This window comes from Nasonia vitripennis (assembly GCF_009193385.2).
Source record: "Nasonia vitripennis strain AsymCx chromosome 3 unlocalized genomic scaffold, Nvit_psr_1.1 chr3_random0005, whole genome shotgun sequence".
NCBI lineage: Eukaryota > Metazoa > Arthropoda > Insecta > Hymenoptera > Pteromalidae > Nasonia > Nasonia vitripennis.
Genome location: NW_022279624.1, coordinates 2552636 through 2573030, shown reverse-complemented (window position 1 = coordinate 2573030; position 20395 = coordinate 2552636). Strand labels below are relative to the sequence as shown.

The window sequence follows — 20395 nt, the reverse complement described above, 5'->3', positions numbered from 1 at the left end:
GCCTCGTCTCATTCTCTCTCTTGCGCGCGCGTTTTTTCTCGTTTTTACGCACGCCCGCCTCGGCTAATACTCCCGGCGGGCCGGTAAATTGTGTATTTTCGTGCTATCGGCCTAATCTATGCCCTTTGCTATCGCCAGGCTTGTGCACTTAATACAGAGCATACGTACGCAAAGTAGTCTGGTGCGTGTCCAAGCCCAATGAAACGACTGAACTTGTCTCTCGCCTGCGCGTTTCGCTGTATGGAGATTTTTTGTAAATCAAGCCTTTTTTATAAATGTTCGCGATCTGTTCTTTTTTTTAAATCTTTTAATTTCCGAATGGGGTCAATAAACCATGTAGCCTACTACCTTCCCCTTGTTTCCCGTCCAACTTTCCTGACGCGCTGGTATATAGGGCTGAAAAGGTAAAAAATAACTCGATTGCTGCGGAGTTCGGTACGTGCGCGGAGGAACGATAAGAGTTATTTGTATTTTGCTTTGATTCGATGCCAGCCGCGAGAGAAACTTGAATTGAACTTTCTGAATGGCTCTCTGTTTTAGGCATCGAAATTCCAATTCCCAGGCGAATCTGGAACTTGATCCTGGCGTTGAGGCGCCAATCGTCGCGTCTTCGCGGAGATTTATTGCGCGCTCCTGTAAGTTAGACTCGAGCAATTTGCATTCTCCGCTGTAGTAGTCCGTCTCCCTCTCTCTCTCTCTCTCTCTCTCTCTCTCTCTCTCTCTCTCTCTCTCTCTCTCTCTCTCTCGCTCGCTCTCGCTTGTTCGTCGATTCCACGCTGATCCCGCCTCGTGCTTGCTCTCTTCGATGGACTACTATACACCTAAAGCTTCTCAAATTGCCAAAGATTTGCGTAATAGCACGTGTTTACGCTAATGATCATGGCTGCCGCTATTATTCGTCATTCGGCACGTACTTCAAGCGTTATTTATTTTTGTTAAAGCGCCGAAGGAAGGCAATTTTCCACGCGAGGCGAACGTTTGTACAACTTTATTTTCTGTTCGTAATGATAACTCCAGAAAAACAAGCTTACGAAGAAAGCGCGCTCGTTATTTGAAACGACATCAGTGGCAATATTTATCAGTTTTCTTGTGTGGAACGGAGCATGAAATCCTTTCAGCTGTACTCGATGATGTAAAAAGTTCGAGGGATCCTTGAGAAGGAAAAACAACGTCGCTTAATTATCATCGTTATCCGGGAAAGAAAAATGAAATTCTATACGAGCTGTATAAATATAGTACGGCGTATGGATGTTTCTAGCGAGACGAACGAGAGGAAGAAGAGAGGATTGAAGAGTAAAATAAGTAGCTGAAAGAAGCCGGAGGAAATAGAAGAAAAGCAGAGATAGAGAGAGAGAGAGAGAGAGAGAGAGAGAGAGAGAGAGAGAGAGAGAGAGAGAGAGCAAAGGAGAGCTGCTCGGCAAACCGGTAACTCTTATCAAGTTATCCTTCAGAAACTCTCGCCCGCTGTAATTTTTATCCCTTTCTGGCCCGCGTTGCTTAGCGAGCCGTTCTGCTTCGCTGCTCCTTTGCGGCCGCGCGGTACACCGGCCATGCGCTTGTTCTAACGAAATTACATTTCTTTTCGCGGCCGAGGCGAGGCCTCCGACATAGCTCTCGCAGGAAGATGATCGTGATTTGCTTTGCGCGGTGGCGAGCGTCTATAGGTGCAAACGAAATAACGAAAGAGAGGGCGCGCCGCGCGAAAGTCAAAGCCGGGTATAAATCGGGTCTGCTTCGAGTTTTTTTCCCTTTCTGGGCTCCCTTTCTTTGGAGGGAAAACACTTTTTGAGGGGGAGGGCGGCTTGCGAAAATTAATGACGTTCATACTTCACCGAGTGCCACGTCCTGTTCTTAGAGTCGCGCGACTCGCGTAATCCGTGGACTTATTGCCGTAAGACTTTGAGGGACGTTATCGCGCGCCTGCCGGGAATCCGAGGGCCGGCATCGCGCCCCGAGCGAACACAAAGCCAACAATCTCGGCCCGTATCACAGCTCTCGCCTATTACAGACTATTAAATATTAGCTCCGATCCTAGCTGGCCGGGTAACGTATACGTGCAAATCATTAACGGGTTCGTCATGTCTTCAACTGCCGCGAAGAGTCGGTGTACACAAGCAAGAGTCTCCGAAGTCGAACCTCGAGGAGGCCACTTGACACCTGGATATTAAGCGTAACACGTATCCTGCATTATACAACCATTATGCTGCACACGGCCATTTTGAGAACTAAGTTAGCGTGCTGCACGCTTTAGTTCGCTATACCAGATGACTGACAACCCTAACTGACGCACTACCCCCTTGAGAGTCGCCCTCTCTTACGCTCTAAATGGCAGAGGCCATGTACACAAAGCCCGCGCATTGTTCAGTATTTTGTTAACTTCGAAAGTACACGCGTTTTTACCGCACTCTTCGGTTATTCATTTTTTCACATCCACATTTATTCTAGTTGGAGAGAGAGAGAGAGAGAGAGAGAGAGAGAGAGAGAGAGAGAGAGAGAGAGAGAGTATAAAGCATGCAACTGAATTCTTATTCCATCGTGGGTATTGTATGCAAACAGCTATGTTTTATCATAAATTTCATGCTTGGCGAAACATATCTCAGAAAGCCTTTCTCGACATCGCAGAAACCGTAGAAGTGGCGCGACGAAAAGCATCCCTCCACTCAGCAACAGCAGCAGCAGCAGTAGTAGCAGCGTCGCGCTACATGAGCACGCCGCAGAGGTTCACAACGACGTTTTGACCCATTTCATGGTGCGAGAATTCCCTCGGTAAAGGCGAGTGCCCTGCAGGAGGCTAGCATAAATTTTGTTGATACAGTCACAGCCCCGGGCCCAGGTATCTATACATACATACATATCTATGAACGACACTGCGCGACAAGAGAAGTCCCGTCACGTTGCCTTTACTTTTTCTGCCAGTCACGCCACGCCACCCGCAAATATGGCATATTTGCGCATTATAGCCCGGCTCCGAAAAAAACTGATCCGTCTGACTACCCATGCAGAAAGTTATATGGAGCCCCCTACTGTATGGAGCTCGCTCGATACACTGATGTAAAAAAGGAACATTGTCTGATGGGCTTGATATATCTTTGTAACGTCAGCCGTAACGACATGCTGGACTGGCACCCATTTGGAATACAAATAAGCTGAATTCGGCGAGTCCATCAGAAGAGAAGGTACACAAAATAAGAATTTTAACGAAACTATATAATTACTGTAAAAAAAGTAAAAATTCATCAAATTAGAAAATTTCATCTCGTGTACTTAATTGTCGGCGACTTCCCTCGGCACTTAACAGCGGCGCTCAAGCAATCATGTAGTTGGACTATCATTTTAACGAAGGGTCCCTAGCCGACAGTACCCTTCGATTTCTGGATTATTTAGGCTATCTTCGAGTGGCGCAGGATGATCATTGAGCTTTCCTTGCTACAGCCAAGTCTGGCTGTATCCTCCCCTTATTGCCTTCTCACCTTTCTCCGCGTTTGCCGCCGGCAGGCGACTACGTCCCGCAAAATTCGACGTTCGCAAGGGTGGAGAAGATGAAGCCCCCTGGCGTTTCTTCGCGGGAAAACCACCGTTACATGGCAGAGCCGCACTGCTGACGCCCTTGCTGCGGAGTACCGCAATTCGCAGGCTGACGTGCAGAGTCACGCGATATAGCCGCGCGTACAGCTAACTTTAAATTCTAATTTAACTATGCTCCATTTTATTTTATCAAAATAGTCCAAGTTCAGAAGAAGTGTCGAAGGTGAGGTTAAAAACTTTGTCAACGCAGAAGTCCTAGAACGCAGAGAAAAAATCTGAAAAACTAAGAGTTTAAAAATATTGTTTTGAACCGTACTTCTCAACGTTTATCTAATGTTGCTGCTCGAACCGGTAATGTCAACTTATATAATAATTGCAAAATTGCATCTCCATTTGTCTTAACTAAATTATTGAAAAGAATACGCTATAACTGCAATCCGACAATTGTTTTCTCTAATCAGAAAATGTTGAATTCTAGTTAATAAAAAAATATTAATAAATCAAAATCAAAGCTGCATTATAAATAAATAAATAAACATTCTTAATATCCATGAAACTAAATTTAACTTAATAATTAACTTTATAAAATGTTATTTTATATAAATAGTAAATATAAAGAAAATGTTATATCGAAGTAATGAAATTTTTCTTATTATTCCGTTTTTTTATGGAACTATCGTCATTGTCTGGAGAGGCTTTCCTCTTTGATTTTTTGTTGTTTTTTTTTATTATTTTTAGTGTAGGCTGATGCAGATTCCTTTGTCATCGATCACCTGGTAGAAGCAGTTTAAATCTATTATCCGAATTATTATTATAAATAAAATAAAGAAAAATCATCAAAATCTTATAGTCCGGGAGCCCACCATACATTCCGTGGCCACTTTTAGGTCGGCACCTGAACCCAAGTTTTCTGGGCGCATTTTTGATTAATCCAAATTTCAAGGGTTCTCGGCCGAAAAAGTGGGACATAAAAAGTTATAAACAAATTAATTGTTTAAATTGCAATATCTCCGAAGTCTAACATCGCACCAAGTTGAAACTTGCTTTAAAATATTTATTTTAGCGTTTAGAAACTTTTTATTTTATTTTTTTAGCTATACTTCATCTATTTCGAGATATCATCGAAAAATGGTTTTTGATGCGACTTTGCTATCTACACCGCGCGCGGTCATCACGCGTCAGATCCCCCATTTTCGCGCTTTGCTTTTAGCAATCGACTAAGTTCTGTAAAATAGTGGTATGATTTTTCACAGTTGGTGGCACACCTCTGTTAATGTACTAAATTTATCTTACAGTGATAAGAGAAATAGGAAAGTGCCTATACGCCACCTATCTCTGCTAGTCAAAGGCAAAAACTAACAGAGTTAGGTGGTGAAGTAAAGGCCAACCCAAAACATTTTGTTTACCGGCTATTAGTGAACTTATAGATATAAGTAACAAATGTTTGCAATCCACACTTTAAACATCTATTTTTTTTGTTATTTGCCAATATCATGTTTTAGTGAAACAATTGAGTGTGTTAAAGGATAAGATAAAACTTGTATTCGTGTGAACGTCTATTTAAATGATGATGAATAAATGAGACAATAGTAAGCTTTGATAGTTCTTATTTGGTATAATATACAATCGTGAACTATATGGTGGGCTTTTCTAGTACAAACACACGCGTTGATTCATCGCGCATCGGTAGAGTTGACTGCAAAATTCAATATGCTGATAGAATAAAATCCAATACATACATATCGAGATCAGAGAAGTCGCCGAGTCCCCAGCGAACAACCTCGCGAATAATTCAGCCTCGTGCGGAGAGTGGAATCTTGGAGCGGGTTGCCTCGCCTACGTCTTGTTTGCAACGAGACGGACGACTAGGAAGTTATTCTGAGCTACGTCGAGGGAAGTCCCTGGGGCAAAAAATTACGCAAAGGACGAGATCGGGGCCGGAGTGACTGTTTTATTTCCGGTCGACAAGTCGATTGGTCTGCTCGCGGAACACACAAGCTTCGTGTATGCAAAAGATGCCGAGCATACTCGTATTCGGCTCTGTGCGCATTACAATCTCAAACGAGAATCACGAAACCCAATTTCCTGAACGAATCGATCCGATGAAAACACATAGCGTTTGCTATTTATACCCTGACACCGCAGCCACTGTGGCAAGTACATCGTGCGCTACAATTCAGTCTTAAAAAAAATTAAAGAATAATATACATTTTATCGCAAAGGTATAGACAATAAGAACTCAGAAAGATTATTCGACTTCTAACAAATTTGAGCTGTGCAAGAAGAACTTGAAAAACAACAATAGTTGTTTTTGTTATCCAACGTAAAAAATTAATTTTGACAGTATAAGAGCATTAGTGATTGTAGAACTGTAAAACAATTCTATGTCCCGTATTATGGACTTGAGATATCATTGGTGATTAGAGCTCGACACTACAGCCAGCATGTATTAGGGTCATCAAGGGATACGTTTAATATTGCATACTTGCCTTCTGTCTTGAGCAGCAGCGTGTGAAAGACATTCTCCATGCAGGGATCAGTCTCTTCGATTGACATCCATTCATCAATACCGCATTAGGGTTGCGAGGGTTCTCGTGCTGTTGTACAAACTGAATACTAATGACTTTTTTTAAAGTACACTTTGCTTCCGATTATTTCAATACTTCGTACAGACAACAGTGGTGATTTAACTAATCATAAACTGTTCCACGCTCATTTTTAACAAATAGTCATATTTTGATTTAAATTTTAATATACTTAAATTGTCGTATCTGTTAATTTAACATACAATATAAAAATTAGCAGTGCACGTGATTACACAATACTATAAATTGCATCGAAGCAGAACAATGCGTGTGGCTTCTTTATTTTCCGGTGAGATTTTATTACCTAATAGGCGAGTTTGTTGCTACTGTGACGAGAAGCTTCGGGCGAATCCCCCGGGCCAAATATAGCGTGGTCAATCATTGAACGGTTCGGCCTGTTGTGCAAGCACGCGCATTGCGCTGAACTGCACGCTAATTTAGCCATTATATCCCTTTCCATACTATAGCAATAATAATTTTTAGCAGTCTATTGTTCCACAGAATGAAATAGTAGTCACTTCGATCGTTACATCAGCGTGGTACATAACAGTTGGAACAGTTATAAATAAGTTTGCTTTTGAAAGGTTTTTGCTTTGTCAAAACATATAGGTAAATCGCAACGCGAGAAGCTGCCTATTTAACGTTAACTTTGTAACAGTTGTAATAGGATGTAAAAGTTTTGCCTGTTCGTGAAATCTTTGAAGTTGTCGAGGTTCAAAGTTCTATAGTTTGTTAAGTCTTGCACTAAAGCGATTGTACCTATTATCGAAGTCAGTTTGTTATCACGGCATTACCTATATTTATTCCTAGCACAAACGTTAAAGCAGCAGTAGGCCCAATAAATATTTCTATTTTTAAGTTAAGTTAAGAATTAAGTTTAAGTTCGCAACCGTATTTAAGACAAATTTTGAATAGCATGAGCTTCAAATTTCGATTTATCGTACGTTAAAATATGGCATATTTTGTTTTTCAGGTTAAAGTAATGTTGAGAGTTTCGTCAGGCGAGGGCGGAAGCTTCTTCAGCGCTGATAAAAGAAAGAAGCAGGTGACGTTAATCGACCCAGCCTCGGCACAATCATCTACGGCAGAAGATCGCAGACCGACCGTAGCTGCTCCAAAGATGTTTGCTTTCGATGCCATTTTCACGGAAGAAGACTCTCAGGTAGGTTTTTCTCTCTTACTCTCGTCAGTAAATGTAAATATTTACAAAGCATAGAAAAAAAAATCATTGACGGACAGATGCAATATTTAGCTGATATGGTATTCAAAGCCAGACGTTCCGAAAAACGCGTGTACAAGTATGGGCCGCATTTGCTTTGATAGAGCGCTGCTCTATTTCGTATGGATTTCTTCGAAAGTTTCAATCGGTACTTGAGTGAGATCTCAGGAAAAAGAAGTACGGTGTAGCGTCTTGCTGTACGTGCTCCGTAGGAGAACTTGGGTTTGTTCCGCGGAAACAGCGAGATGTACCTGCCGGAAGCATAACTAAACTAATTTAGCGACCTCCAAAATCCATCGCCGTCTATATTCGCACATCCTGCCCACCCACGCGGCTGTTGCTCTTTGCCGCGCGCTATTCGGCCCCACTTCCACCCCGACGTCTACCAAGTCGCGGTGCTGTATACGGCTCTCAGTGTATTCCCTCCGCCCGCCGTACAAACTATAATATGACGTCTGCTACACAGTTTCTCTATGCTATTCGACATGTGGAAGCTGCGGCAGCTTTTACGGCTAAGTACATCGTTCGGCTTTATAGCTCCACAACCGATTGGCTACTCGCATTGATTCGATATTTTTTTTTTCAAAACAAAAAATTTTTTACTCTCTAATGAATCATGCAAACGAATCGCGTTGGATAATTCAAAAACTTCTGAAGCAAACCCAATACGTCAACTGACATCGAGCCGTATCGACCTTAGTGTGTTACAAGAAGAATATCGACATTTGTAAACCAATTACAAAATTCACGCGCGTAAAAGTCCGTTAGAAGAATGAAAATATAACATTCAAACATTTCCGCTGCAAGCCCGAATTCACCATCTTGCGGAGTGCGACGAAGAAAGCACGAGCGAAGTGGTCCAAAGGTATAATGCACAAACAAATGCGGGACCTGCAGGCGAAGGAAGGAGTAGGTGAGGCAGAGAGCAGAGAACAGTAGTTATGACCGAGCTTGGCGCGCGGAACAAGACTCGGCGCAAGGACAATATGCGCAGCGCGCGAGATAATTCACCTCGGCCATTATAGTGCGCGCAGCCTCAGAGCGAGGGCTTTATTATTGACTTACGGCTAATAGTCGGAGGGTCCGAGGGTGGCCCGCGGGCTGTTACCGCTGCGCCCGCTCGTGTTTGCATGCACCGGCAGCGGCGCGGCTGTCGCTGCAGATACGAGCCCGGCAATTGCCTCGCTCTCGCTCGGCCCACGTGCCGCTGCGATCGGACCGGACTGCGCTCAAGAGCGCGATTTTACGACGCCCTCGGCAGGTGAGCTAATGGATCGTTGCGTCCTGACGAGCCGCGCCGCAGTCTACCCTTCTCGTAAAGCCCTCGATTTATGCGGCCACCGTACGCGCGGTTACGAGCTCGCCGGCAATGACTCGATAAGGTTCGTCTCACTCTTTCTCGCGAAATTTCGAGGTGTTTGAAAGAAAGCTCTCGGGCTATTATACGCCCGGCGAGTCCGTGGTTTCCATACCGAGGAATACGCAGAAAGGCGGACAGGGGAGCGGAAGGCGCGTCAATCCGTAAACCAATCACGGGAAGACCAGGCTCTCCGTATAGCGCGCGAGGCGCACATCCCTTTCTATCCCTCAGCTATCCCCTGGACGGTATACAGTCCGGCAGCTGCCTCTCCCTCTGTCCATTCGCAATGCATTTCCATATTACAGTGGGATTAATCTTACGGCGTAACAGGCCACGAATGCTGATGAAGTTTGACAGCGGCCGTTCGAGAGCGGCAGCAGCACGCGCGCCTGCCAGTGGCCGTCTTTGCTGCTGCAATACGCGCGCCGCCAAAGGCAGCGGATACTTCGAATGGCCCACGCGTAGGTCGAACTGCAGCCGGTCACGTGTAAGATTACTATACGTGCTACTCGGCCTGCGAGGCGACGCTCGAAGCTTATCGAGCGTGTCCCCGTCAACCGCCATCCGTTGGCTATAAACTGGAAATCCATTCCGCGGAGAAAGAGCCATGCAGCGCGAAGCGTTTGGCATTTATTTATTTTCAATCTCGCGCAGAGAGCGAATCACAAGGGGCTGGTCACTTGTACGTATGACCGAGCCGAGAGAGCGTCCTCGAGAGCCGTGAAAAAGCCTGAAACAATCGAGCGACCATCTGCTGCGGAGGCTGATGAAACGCAAACAAGGAAAAGAGTATCAAGTGTGCGCGAGGGAACGCGACGAAACGCGATACAATGTCGACGAACGCGCCGGCTGGTATTCGATATCGGACGCGCGCGGCGGTGGCGGCGGCAGCGGCGGCGCAGTCAGACGGGCCGGCCGCACGATTGCTTTACCATCGACGCGTTCGATTTTGCATCGGTCACCTGGCCTCTCTCTGCTTTCGCAAACACTCCGACTGTCGGATTTCGCAAATGCTTTTTTGATCCCGGGGCCATATAGCAGCGCGTGCGGCAGCGGAGGGGTCTGCTCGGCGGTCCCTAGGCGGCAATGACGCCAATCTCCCGTGTAAATCGCGACATATTTCACGACAGCGCGGGGACGAGTGGCGCGCGAACCTAAAGCTCGCTCAAGCTCTCTCGCGCGTCGGCCTCGTCCCCCGAAAGTATAAACGCGCCATCGGCGCAGCCCGCAGATCGAGAAGGGGAGTGCGCGGGGCCGAAACTTTTCGAGTTGTTATATACCGCGCCAAGTTATCGTGATTTCATGGCGCGTTCCGCGTTCTCAGCGCCTCTGATTCGAAAAGCCAGCTTCGCGCCGCAAAGCTTACGGCAACTTTGGCCCAGCTCGCTTATGCGCGGATTACCTATACGTGGGCCAGCTCCCGCGCGACTCTGCCGACAGACACACGCGCTCTTCCCCTACTCTGATTTCCCTTTTTTCTTCCGCTCTCCGTTTTTTATTCAGTTTCCTCGGCCGAGGGCGCGAATATTGCTCGTGTCGTTTCAATCGCTGATTTATGCATCAAATCTCTTTTTTACGAGCGGCCCCGGCCGAACGCCCGAAAGCACTGCTCCTCGGAACGAGTTGGGTCACGGTGAATGATTGCACCTAATCGCTTTTATACTTTCGCCGCCCGAGAGTAACTTTATGCCTCGCCGGATAAACTCGAGCTTTGAGCTCTGAGTTATGCTCCATGGGCTGAAAAATTAGAGCTTCCTTTGCCTGCCGCGCTGTGAAAGAAGCTGGTGAAAAATAGTCCCAAATATTAACCCGCACGCGAAGCTAAATTCAAAGTGGGCTGAGGACAATGCTCGTATTTTATTCATCGGTATGGCCCAGCGCATATTTTATTCATCGGTATGGCCCGACAATCACATTATTACGACTGGCTGTTCGAGCGCGCGCACGTACGCTCGGGAGCAGCAAAGCAGCGGGTACAGGGATCCGATAAATGCGGAATGCAATTTCGAATCGGAATCCCGTGGACTGGATTTTAATTAATTTCCTGTCTCTCCGCGAGAAACAAGGATATCGCCGCCGCGGCCAAAAGAGCGAGCGCGGATAAGCAAGACGTCGTCGCGCGCAGCTGCAGCCGATTACGCGCTAGTACAGCCGAGGGGACCTTCTGAGCAGGCGAGAATCTTCCTCTATCCCCACATCCCTCGTGGAACTCGTGGAGAAGTAAAGGCGTGCGTATACTTTAGAATGCGGATAAAGACGCCGCTGGAGATGCGGACCGCATGGAAATCTGCGCGTCTTCCCTATACTCTGGTCTCTGTCTGTCTGTTTGTCTGTATGTCTCTCTCTCTCTCTCTCTCTCTCTCTCTCTCTCACCCCCTGGGATCGTTTGTCTTTGATAAGGATTTTTCCCCAATACCATGCAAATGTCGTCGCATAAAATTATCGTCAAGCAGGTGAAGCCCCGATTATCAGATCCTCGCTACTCACGCGCTACTGGCCCGATAATAAGTGTGATTACGAATTTTTAGTTGATTTATTCCTCGAGGCGCAGTTTCGCCCCGTGAAAAGAACTCGTCGGTAGTGTATTGCGAGGCATACATTTAAATAAGCTCTATTGTCGTCGGCGCGGAAAATGATGTATAAATTAAACTGACCTCCATTCAGAGCGGATAATCTCTATATTCCTCAACAATGGCGAGGAGCAATGTAGCGGGCTCGTTATTTTATTTTTTATGGGTATCGTCGCGAATTTCTGTCTAATAACGCCTCGCGCAGTAGATCAGCCATAATTTGACGCGGAAGCGCGAAACGGATGCGTATAGCCTATTGTTTCTCTGCGGCGAAAATCTTCCCTCTACCTATCCTCGGCGAAGCGAGTGTAGTCGAGCTAGAGGATCGCGAGAGACTCGAGAGCCTCAGCTCGTCGCTTTATCCGGAACTTTCGACACAGGTTTCACATTTGGCCAAGAAGCGAGAAGGATCGAAGAAAAGACGTGTAGGTGCAGCGATCGTTAGAGGGAGAGGGCGAGCGAGAAGCCAAAGAGAAAGAAAAGGGAAGCGACGGCGAAACTACACACAGACGCGTCAAGGTCTGCTCCAGCCCGACTGTTGCGCGCGCTCTCGCTTTCTTCTCGCTCTCGGCTTCCTGCTTCCTGCTTACGCTCTCCTCCTGGCCTCTCTCCCTCTCGTGAGGCGAGAGAGCGACTCCGAAAGGCACTTCCATATCCCTGCACCGCGCGAAGTCGCGTGCGTGCGCGGAGGGCCTTAGCTCCCTCCCCGCTTCGTTTCGCCGCCGCAGGCATTGCTATTCCGCGGGGGTTCGCCAATATTGCGTTATCGGGACGCGGCCTGCACAGCAACGAGCGCGACGCGACACGGCGAAACAGCAGCGACAGCTCACCGGCGACGTAACTTATACGCGCTTGTTTCGCGCATCGCTTTTAATTTACCTTGAAATTGATGATCAGCCGCTCCTAATTGAGACGCGTTGACTCTCCGCTTCCTCGTCCTTCCACGCGCCGCATAGCCGACTATAATAATAAGCGAGGATTTCTTCTTTCGCTGCTGGTCTTACGTTGCTCGATCTTATACGTGACGTGCGTTAATCAACTGACGCTTATCCGGCGAGTTTCTAGCGATTATTGGCTAAATAAAGTTTCATTTATCATTGAAGTCGATGAGAGCCAAGAGACGAACTCGTTCATGTAGCGCAATAAATGTCGGGCGATTGTCCAACCAAAACGGGCATGTAATTACTGATGGCTCTCTTGAATGACCGGTGAACAGTATTTCATCCGGTTTCGACGATACGAGTAAAATAACGAGGGTAAAACAGGACATGAGCCTGATTTATGTAATGCCAGAACATTAAAAAAAAAAAAATAAATTACTCAAATCCGCGATAGAGTAAAATACAAACGCAGTCGAAACGTTGGCATTCGTTCGAAGGAATCCAGAGGACGCAGAGAGGACACACAGCCATGCACGCTGCGGCTTCGAAATTAAAATTTTATAATGGCTCGAGCTATTATAAGTCCTCGTGTGCAGGGAGAATTTCGATCCCCGGCATCGTCTAACAGAGAATACCGAGATTCCTCGCGGTGTTCCGAAGCGGCAGCAACCCTCGAGACTCTCCCTCTCTCTCTCTCTCTCTCTCTCTCTCTCTCTCTCTCTCTCTCTCTCTCTCTCTCTCACTCTCTCGCCTTCGAGCCTGAATGGCTGGCTGGCTGCCTGCAGTAGTCTCGCTGCGCCTCCCCAACGAGCGGGAGAATCAAGTGTTTGAGATTATGACGGAGACCTCGGTCACGTATTTCATTAAGCATCGCGCGCGCGGCTCTATATATAGATACCGCGCACGGCATCAGTGAGCTCCATAGCGCGCGCAAAGGAGCCGCCAGCAGTCGAAGGGCGTCGCTCGAAATATGTTTGCTTTGCATTATATCCCACGAGAGGATTCCGTTATAATTATGAATGTCCTCGTTGTTGTCGCGTCTCCCGCGAGCCAACACCTACTTCTCCGCTCGTCAGCCTCATCCAAGCTATACCGGGCTATATGCAAGATGACGTGCCTGCACCTCTTGCTTATCTCAGCTGCAGCTCGTTTCGCACTCTAACGACTGCGCTACTTTATGCCATTTACAATCTGCCCCTCCGTATATATTACACGGATTCGAAGAGGGAAACATCGAGCAGTGCGCGGATTAACGCTGAAAATCCTCCGAGAAATCAGAGCGGAAATGGGCACAGTGCTGGCCTGGACAGAGCGAAATTACGGGAAGACGGCACTGAATGGCACTCGACAAAATCGATGACAAGCAAATGATCTTTTTTGTGCCCGGCTCCCGACGACGCGCGGTCTCCTTTGAGAGATGCCAGCGACAGATAGGAATTACCATATCGGAAAAGAGACTGGGCTTCTTATTTCCCTTTCTTCGGCTCGATCCGCTCCTGCCCGATTTCCGTTTTCTTTTTACGCGCGAACATCAGATGTGCCCCTTCTACGCCTCATCCCGCGTGTCTCCCTCAATTATTCTCCCTCCCTGTCTTTATTTGTTCGCCCGCGAGACGCGCGACGATGCGCCGCGTTATTACGACTCGATGAGACGCGTCACGAAATCTCAATTAAAAAATTCCGTCAAGTGAGTCTCGGTAATATTTTTTCGAGAGCCGCAACCCGTTACGAGAGAGAGAGAGAGAGAGAGAGAGAGAGAGAGAGAGAGAGGGAAAAAATCTGATTTCCGCCGGCTGAACGCAATAAAAAGCGAACCCTCCGAGCCCCAAATGATTTCTGTAAATTCGCATGATCACCGCGAGTCGCGTCTTCCCTCTTTTTCTTCCCTCGCTCTCTGTGTATTTACCTTCTCACCGCCTCCTTCCGTTCGCCGTGCTCTCATCTTTCCGCGCGCTTCCCCCAGCCCTGTGTATATAAGGTATACACCGCGTAGGTGATTGCAGCAACCCTTAACCGCGAGCTCGGGGGTGCTCGAGAGGGAACAGGGAAAGAACAGTGGATGTGCAGGAGACAGTGAAAAGCGGTTGTATGATGAGGTTCCATTTCGCTCTCGCGAAGAGCTGCGCCTGCGGAATGAGGAAATATATAGGTATACACTAGAAAGGAGTATAGGCGGAGGGCTGCCGCTGCGGAAAAGTCTTTCGGGCCTATGAATATATTAGACACAAACAAAGCTGCCCTTCGTCGCTCGATGGCCCGTTTATTAAAGCGGTATACCTTACTCAGGAGGACATGGACCTCCTCCTAAATCGCTTGAATAAACGACGCGGCATTACTTCCGAGAGCTCCTCGCTCATTTAATTAACAAACTTTCTGTTCTCCACCCCACCCCCTTCCTTCGGTCATTCGCCCTCGAAAGCCACTATCTTAGATTAGATCGCTGATTCGCTGATGGACTCGAGGAAAGAGCTGCCTATGCATGAATATAGATTGACCGAATGAAAATCAATTTTACTCTATTTTCTGTTCCAGACGGAAATCTGCTCGAGCGCTCTCACCGACGTCATCCACGCGGTGATCAACGGAACGGATGGCTGTCTATTTTGCTTCGGACACGCCGGACTCGGTAAGTTTTCCCTCTGCCGCGCACACTTATTCTAATTTCTAGCATACACATGTGCCCGCCGCGCACGAATCCGATTATTTCGTCGCTATTGGCGAAACTCCCGCGCTGAGACAAAAGGTAATCACGCGCGCACTCGTTCAGCGGTTTTATTGAAAATCAGGGATCGCCACGTTTTCCTTTCGATGCCGCGCGAAATCGAGCCTTCGACTGCTCGGGCTGAATAAATTCGCAGCGTCGGACGTTCGTTATACCTTTACACGGGGAGGGCTTTTTTCGACCCGAGCTAGGCGGCCGGAATAGCTCAAACGAGACAGGATGGCATTGTCGAGCTAAGCCAAAAAAAGAACGGAGAGACAGACGGAAACGAGATAATTACTTAAATGAACAACTTGAAATCTCCGTCGTACTCGGAGCTGCAGCGTACTGCCGACCCGTCGGTGTTTGTTGCGGGCAAGGCTCTCTCTCCGACGGCGACGGTGGCGATCGATCTTCGATGACTTCGACGCTCTTTTTCCGCCTCGTTTGGAGCCGGCGACTGACGAGAGACTCGCTCCTCAGACCCGACTCTGCGACACAAGAGACTGCGTACCTGAGGGAGGGAGAACTTTACGAAACTACCTCCGACATTTTGCACCCACGTGCGCGACAGGCCCTCGATTCAATCCACGTGATGGAATGTTAATACTTTCAAACACTTTTTCCACCTGCATTTCAAATCGACCCGATACTCCGTCTCGCCTCTCCTACCTCCTCTCTATTTCGATTTTCATGTAAATCCAGACCCTCCTCGCCATTTCATTTGCACGAAAATCCATTGATTCGTCCTCTATATGCGAAAGGTAAAATTTATAATTGAAAATTCGCGACTCGGACTGAAATCCCATCTGTCGGTTCAATGCTCATTTTCTCGAAAAGAAACTTATCAAAGCATTTTTCGACGCTGCACGTACTACGATCAAAGATTTAATAAGGAGAAGTAGATGTATCTTGAAAAAGTGAGAGCGCCGCCGTAAAAAGAGTATAAAATGCGTTTAATGACAAAGAGCCCAATAACGATGTGCTTTTGTTCCGAGCCATCTATACTCACTTCTCACCAGCCATCAGACTGCAGAGTTTTCAGGGCTGCGAAAATGTTGGTGTTAAACCTCTCGAAAAATGCCATTGACGAACATTCCCATGCAAAGAGGCTCGTTTTAAATAATGCGCCCTTCACCCTCCCTTACAACGTTTATACCATACTCTCGGCGGATAATGCGCGAGCGCGCTCTTTCAGCTTTGTGATCATCGTTTAGTTAAAGAAAACGTCTTTATAACCCGGGTAAAATTGTAAAATTCTTGCATAAAGAAATAGAACTTTGTACTCTGTCTACTGTATATTTCCGAATGAAGAAGGCAGCAACATCGCTCTGAGCATGCATGTCAAATCGCATCCCAGTAGCTTGGCTGTTGACAAATCAGTCTTGGACGCCGCTTCAACTGGCTGGCAGACGATATAGGTGGCGCATGGACACTTCCCTACTCTCTTTGACACATTAATACGCGCACGGTGCAGACGTGTGCGTCTGTGACACCACCCATACCTGCCTATTTTTACTTTTACGTTTGATAAACATCTATGATTTATTGTGATAGCTGCTGAAAATGCAAAATGATTCTGTGAAAAATTTAACTGAAATAAGTTTTAAAAAGTAATCTAATGTAGTATTTGCTCCACCATGCTAATGTAATTTGTATTTGTATGTTTTTCTTTTGATCTCGCATACGACTTCGTGGATTACGCATCAGCTCAATTATGACAATGGCAGCATCAATTGCGCCCGTAGATAGGCAGATAGGCATGCAGGCAGGATACAACAAAAATGATAAACAGAGCGGCAATCGAAGAGAGGCTAGTGCAAGAGTAATCTTTAAAATGGAGCCAATGACGACTTAACTCAACGTCAAAGTACTGCAAACAAAATAGGGCCGGTTTCTCCCCCTTTGCCACACACGAACGCGAGCCGGCTCGGCGAGCGAAGAACAGAGGAGTGAAGAGCTGCCGAAGTAGCATAGGTGGAAGGCAAAGGGAATGCGAAATAGAGAAATCGGACTTCAAAGCACTGCGGGATTTGTTGCATCTGCATGAGAACGTCTATACTTACCGTCCGCCTCTGTATGAGGGTATACTAGCTCTAAAAGGAAAGCGAAAACGCGGCGCACAGAGACGACATATGCGCGCGCGCCTTGCACGTTTGTGTCTAGTTAATTATTCCGGCAAGCGACAAAATAGGTCCGCCGCCTACACACGCGTCGCTTCTTTGCAAGCTCCCTGAAAGCCCGGGCCAGTTCACGAATATACGTCTATGAAAGCGACGCCGTCACGCTCCTGCTCTTTACCCGCGCGCCTTGCACAGCGTTTACTCGCGCACTGCGCTCTCGGTACGTGCCAGCGTTTCCAAGTGCCATTTCGTATTTATTTACAAGTTTTGAAGCTGCCGCGCACGACGAATTCTCACGACTGCAATAACCACGCGAGTAAAAGGCGATTGAATCTGGCAGCCGATCGCACGCGCATGCGCGTAAATTATATAAGCGCGAAGGAGTCTCGGCGAGTAATTTTTATGCAAACGCGCTGCAATGAAGATTGCAAAATTACTTTTTCTCCGCGCAAGCCTGCGTGTGTGGGTGGGCTCGAGTAAACAGTGAAAAGTTAGTTCGGGGGTATAAGAAGCAGCAGCGAACTCGCCCGTTAAACTTGCCGCGCTTTCTCCCTCTCGCTCTCGCTGGCAATCTCTCTGTTATCCTCCGTCTTGCTCTCTCCTTCTCGTCGGTTGAAGTCGGCGAACGGGCTCGCGCGCGAGCGGAAGATCTTTCGTAATAGAGGGTGCGGGCTTTATTTGCTCTGACCGGCGGCGATGGCGGCTCAGTCGAGCGGCGCGCGGCCCTTTCTCGGTCTTCTAATTAAATAATAACATAATTCAACGTCTTACGCTACGTGAATTAAATATCGTTTAAGATTCAACGCCGGCTCCGGGATTTCCATTATTTTCACGGCGACTCACACCTCCGAGCCCCTGGGGTAGTCGCTGTTGCAGCAGCCGCCGCCACGTCCTCCGGCTTTTTTCATCAGTTCCTCGCCACTGGGCGATATTAATAAGGCTTCGCTTCCTCGCTTTTTTCCTCTCTCTCCCCCCCCCCCCCCCTCTCTCTAGCTTTCTCTCTCTCTCTCTCTCTCTAGCTCTCTCGATGTCTCGCATTATTGCTGCGCGCGACGAGGACGTGACCGCGATCTTCGATTTCTCAACCGTGGATTGAATCGACGCTAAGTGATTAATCTCGCGCAATAAAGTTTTAGCCTGGAAACGTACATATAGCGAACGAAGCCGTTGAAGACTGTTCGCTAGTATCTCGACGCTCAAAGCATCGCGGCCAATTAACGGCGCCGGCGCAAGCCGAAGCAAGGGAGCCCTCATTAATAAGCTAATTAAGTCGAATGCGGGCCCGGTTCGCCTTGCCGTGCAGCTCAGCGACGCTGTAAAGAGGAGCCGGCCTGACTGATCGCCGCGCGGCGCGCGAGAAGCGCAATGGTTCGGAATCGCGCGGATAAGAGTGACAAATCGCCGGCGCCGCTAATGAAAGCTTGCCACGTGCGCCGCTAATTAGCCGGGCTTTGTACGTCCGCCAGGTCCGGAATCATTTAGCGATTTTTCCGTGAGCGCAGCTATCTTCCGACCACGCCGCCTTTGTGCGACTCGCGCATTCTGCGCGTCTTATCTTCCTTTCTTTATGCTCGCGATCTGTGAGAATTTTACGCGCGTTGAGCACGACACACGCGGCGCGAGCCTTTTATCGGGCGCGATGTGCGTTTCTCAGGATTACGCGTTTAATCCGTTGCTCCGCAGAGCACAAGACTGCGCGACGTAAATATCGAATATCAGACACGCGAAAGCACTCGTAATTTCGAGCTTATCGGCCGAGTTGTTTCTCCGCCTTCTTTATTCGTCCTTGAATTCGCGCGACTTTATTCGACTGGACACGACGCGCTGGCTAATGCGACGATTCGCATTCTCCTGCTTTCGAAGCACCAAAAGTGGACGCGATACGCGAGATTTAATTTGTCGAAATGGCCCGTATTTATCGCGCTGAAATCACGTAACGCAACTGGTCAGTGCACTTTATTATTTATTCGCCCGTTAACCTGTAAACAAATTAATCCTGGCTGGTTGATCCACAGCTGCGTCCCGCAAATCAAATATCCTGCTGCGATTATCACACCAACGCACTACTCTGCCTCGCTATGGTTACTCTACTGTTACCTACGTATACATACGAGTTGCACGTTGTCGCTTTTTCGTTTCTACAAACACCGATTTGATCGTTATAAATGATTGCCATTAAAAATTTTAATTAATTGCGAACTCTTTCCGTGTGATTTCAGGAAAAACGTACACGATGCTGGGCACCGCGGAAGCCGGCCACACACTGGGCGCCATACCTTGTGCCATCGCCTGGCTGTTTCGCGGCATCAGCGAGCAGCGCCAGAAGACAGGCGCGAGGTTCAGCGTGAGGGTCAGCTGCGTCGAGCTGACCACGGGCCAGCAGCAGCTGAGAGACCTGCTCGTCGCACACGCCAACGGTAAGCTTACTCCTCGATTTTTGAGGCCGACTTCGTAACTAAAATTGTGAGACACCTTTGCTGGCATCAAGTGCGTGCCATAACTTGCCTAATACAAGAAAGATAATCCAAGGGAGCGAATATTGCGTCATTCGGTTTTTACAGTCCACCCTAGCTGCTGAAATTCCCGCGCAATCTCGGCCTCGTAGCCGCAAACGCGAGCTTTTCATATACGGCGGGCCTTTATTTCCATAGTCCCCGAGAGCAGCGTAGCAAACGGCGCCCCGGCACAATTAATTTCGTGCCGCGAATAATACCGGCTGCAGGGATAATCGTTCGGATTAATTAGAGCGTGAGCCAAGTAGCACGCGGACATTACCGAAGTGTGTCGCGGACGTAACGCGCCGAAGTAGACACGCGGCGACGAGCTTGCGTCCGCCGACCTGGCTCAGGGAAACTCGAGCCGCGCCCTTTGCGGTTCGCTCGCGGCCGTAAACGTTTCCGACCTCGCAAATTTCCCCATTCATAATATTATATGCCCCTAAATTCCGGAAGACCAGACGGCGCTCTTCTAAATAACGACTCGGGTAACTGACGCGGCGACGGCTCGCTGTGTCGAGTATACGATATAACTGATCTCGCGCTTGTGAAATATATCGGGCTCGTAAAAACAGCCGCCGCCAGTTTAAACTTGAGAACATAACTTACGTTCGTTTTACGTTTGGGTATTTCCAGTTATATTCAGATGTACGTTGACGATATTGGCTTGCAAAACTTCAATCTTCATTCGATCCGTAACAATTTCCTTGCGACTATCGATCTGCATACGCAATCGAAAAGAACATGCCGTCGCGGAGCAATTTGATTCCAGACTCCGACCGTACGAGGCATCAGTCGCTTTGCAGACCGCCGACTGGTCACCGAGCAGTCAGCCCGTAAAGTTGGGACGAGTCGGGATTATTGTCCTCCTGCGTGTTTTCATTTCTACGTATAGGTCTGCTCTCTCTTTATTTCCTCGTCTCGCTCGCCGCAGGA

General features: G+C 47.8%; 1 protein-coding gene across 1 annotated transcript in view; it reads left to right on the top strand.

Moving 5' to 3' along the window:
• The window catches only part of LOC100114360 (kinesin-like protein GA13060), a 228945-nt gene that overhangs the window by 198237 nt on the left and 10313 nt on the right, over positions 1–20395 (top strand). Inside the window, exons 7-9 of the mRNA XM_031925859.2 lie at positions 7084–7272; positions 14673–14766; positions 19184–19381. Of these exons, the coding sequence (XP_031781719.1) occupies positions 7084–7272; positions 14673–14766; positions 19184–19381 (481 nt within the window). The remainder of the gene's footprint in view (positions 1–7083; positions 7273–14672; positions 14767–19183; positions 19382–20395) is intronic.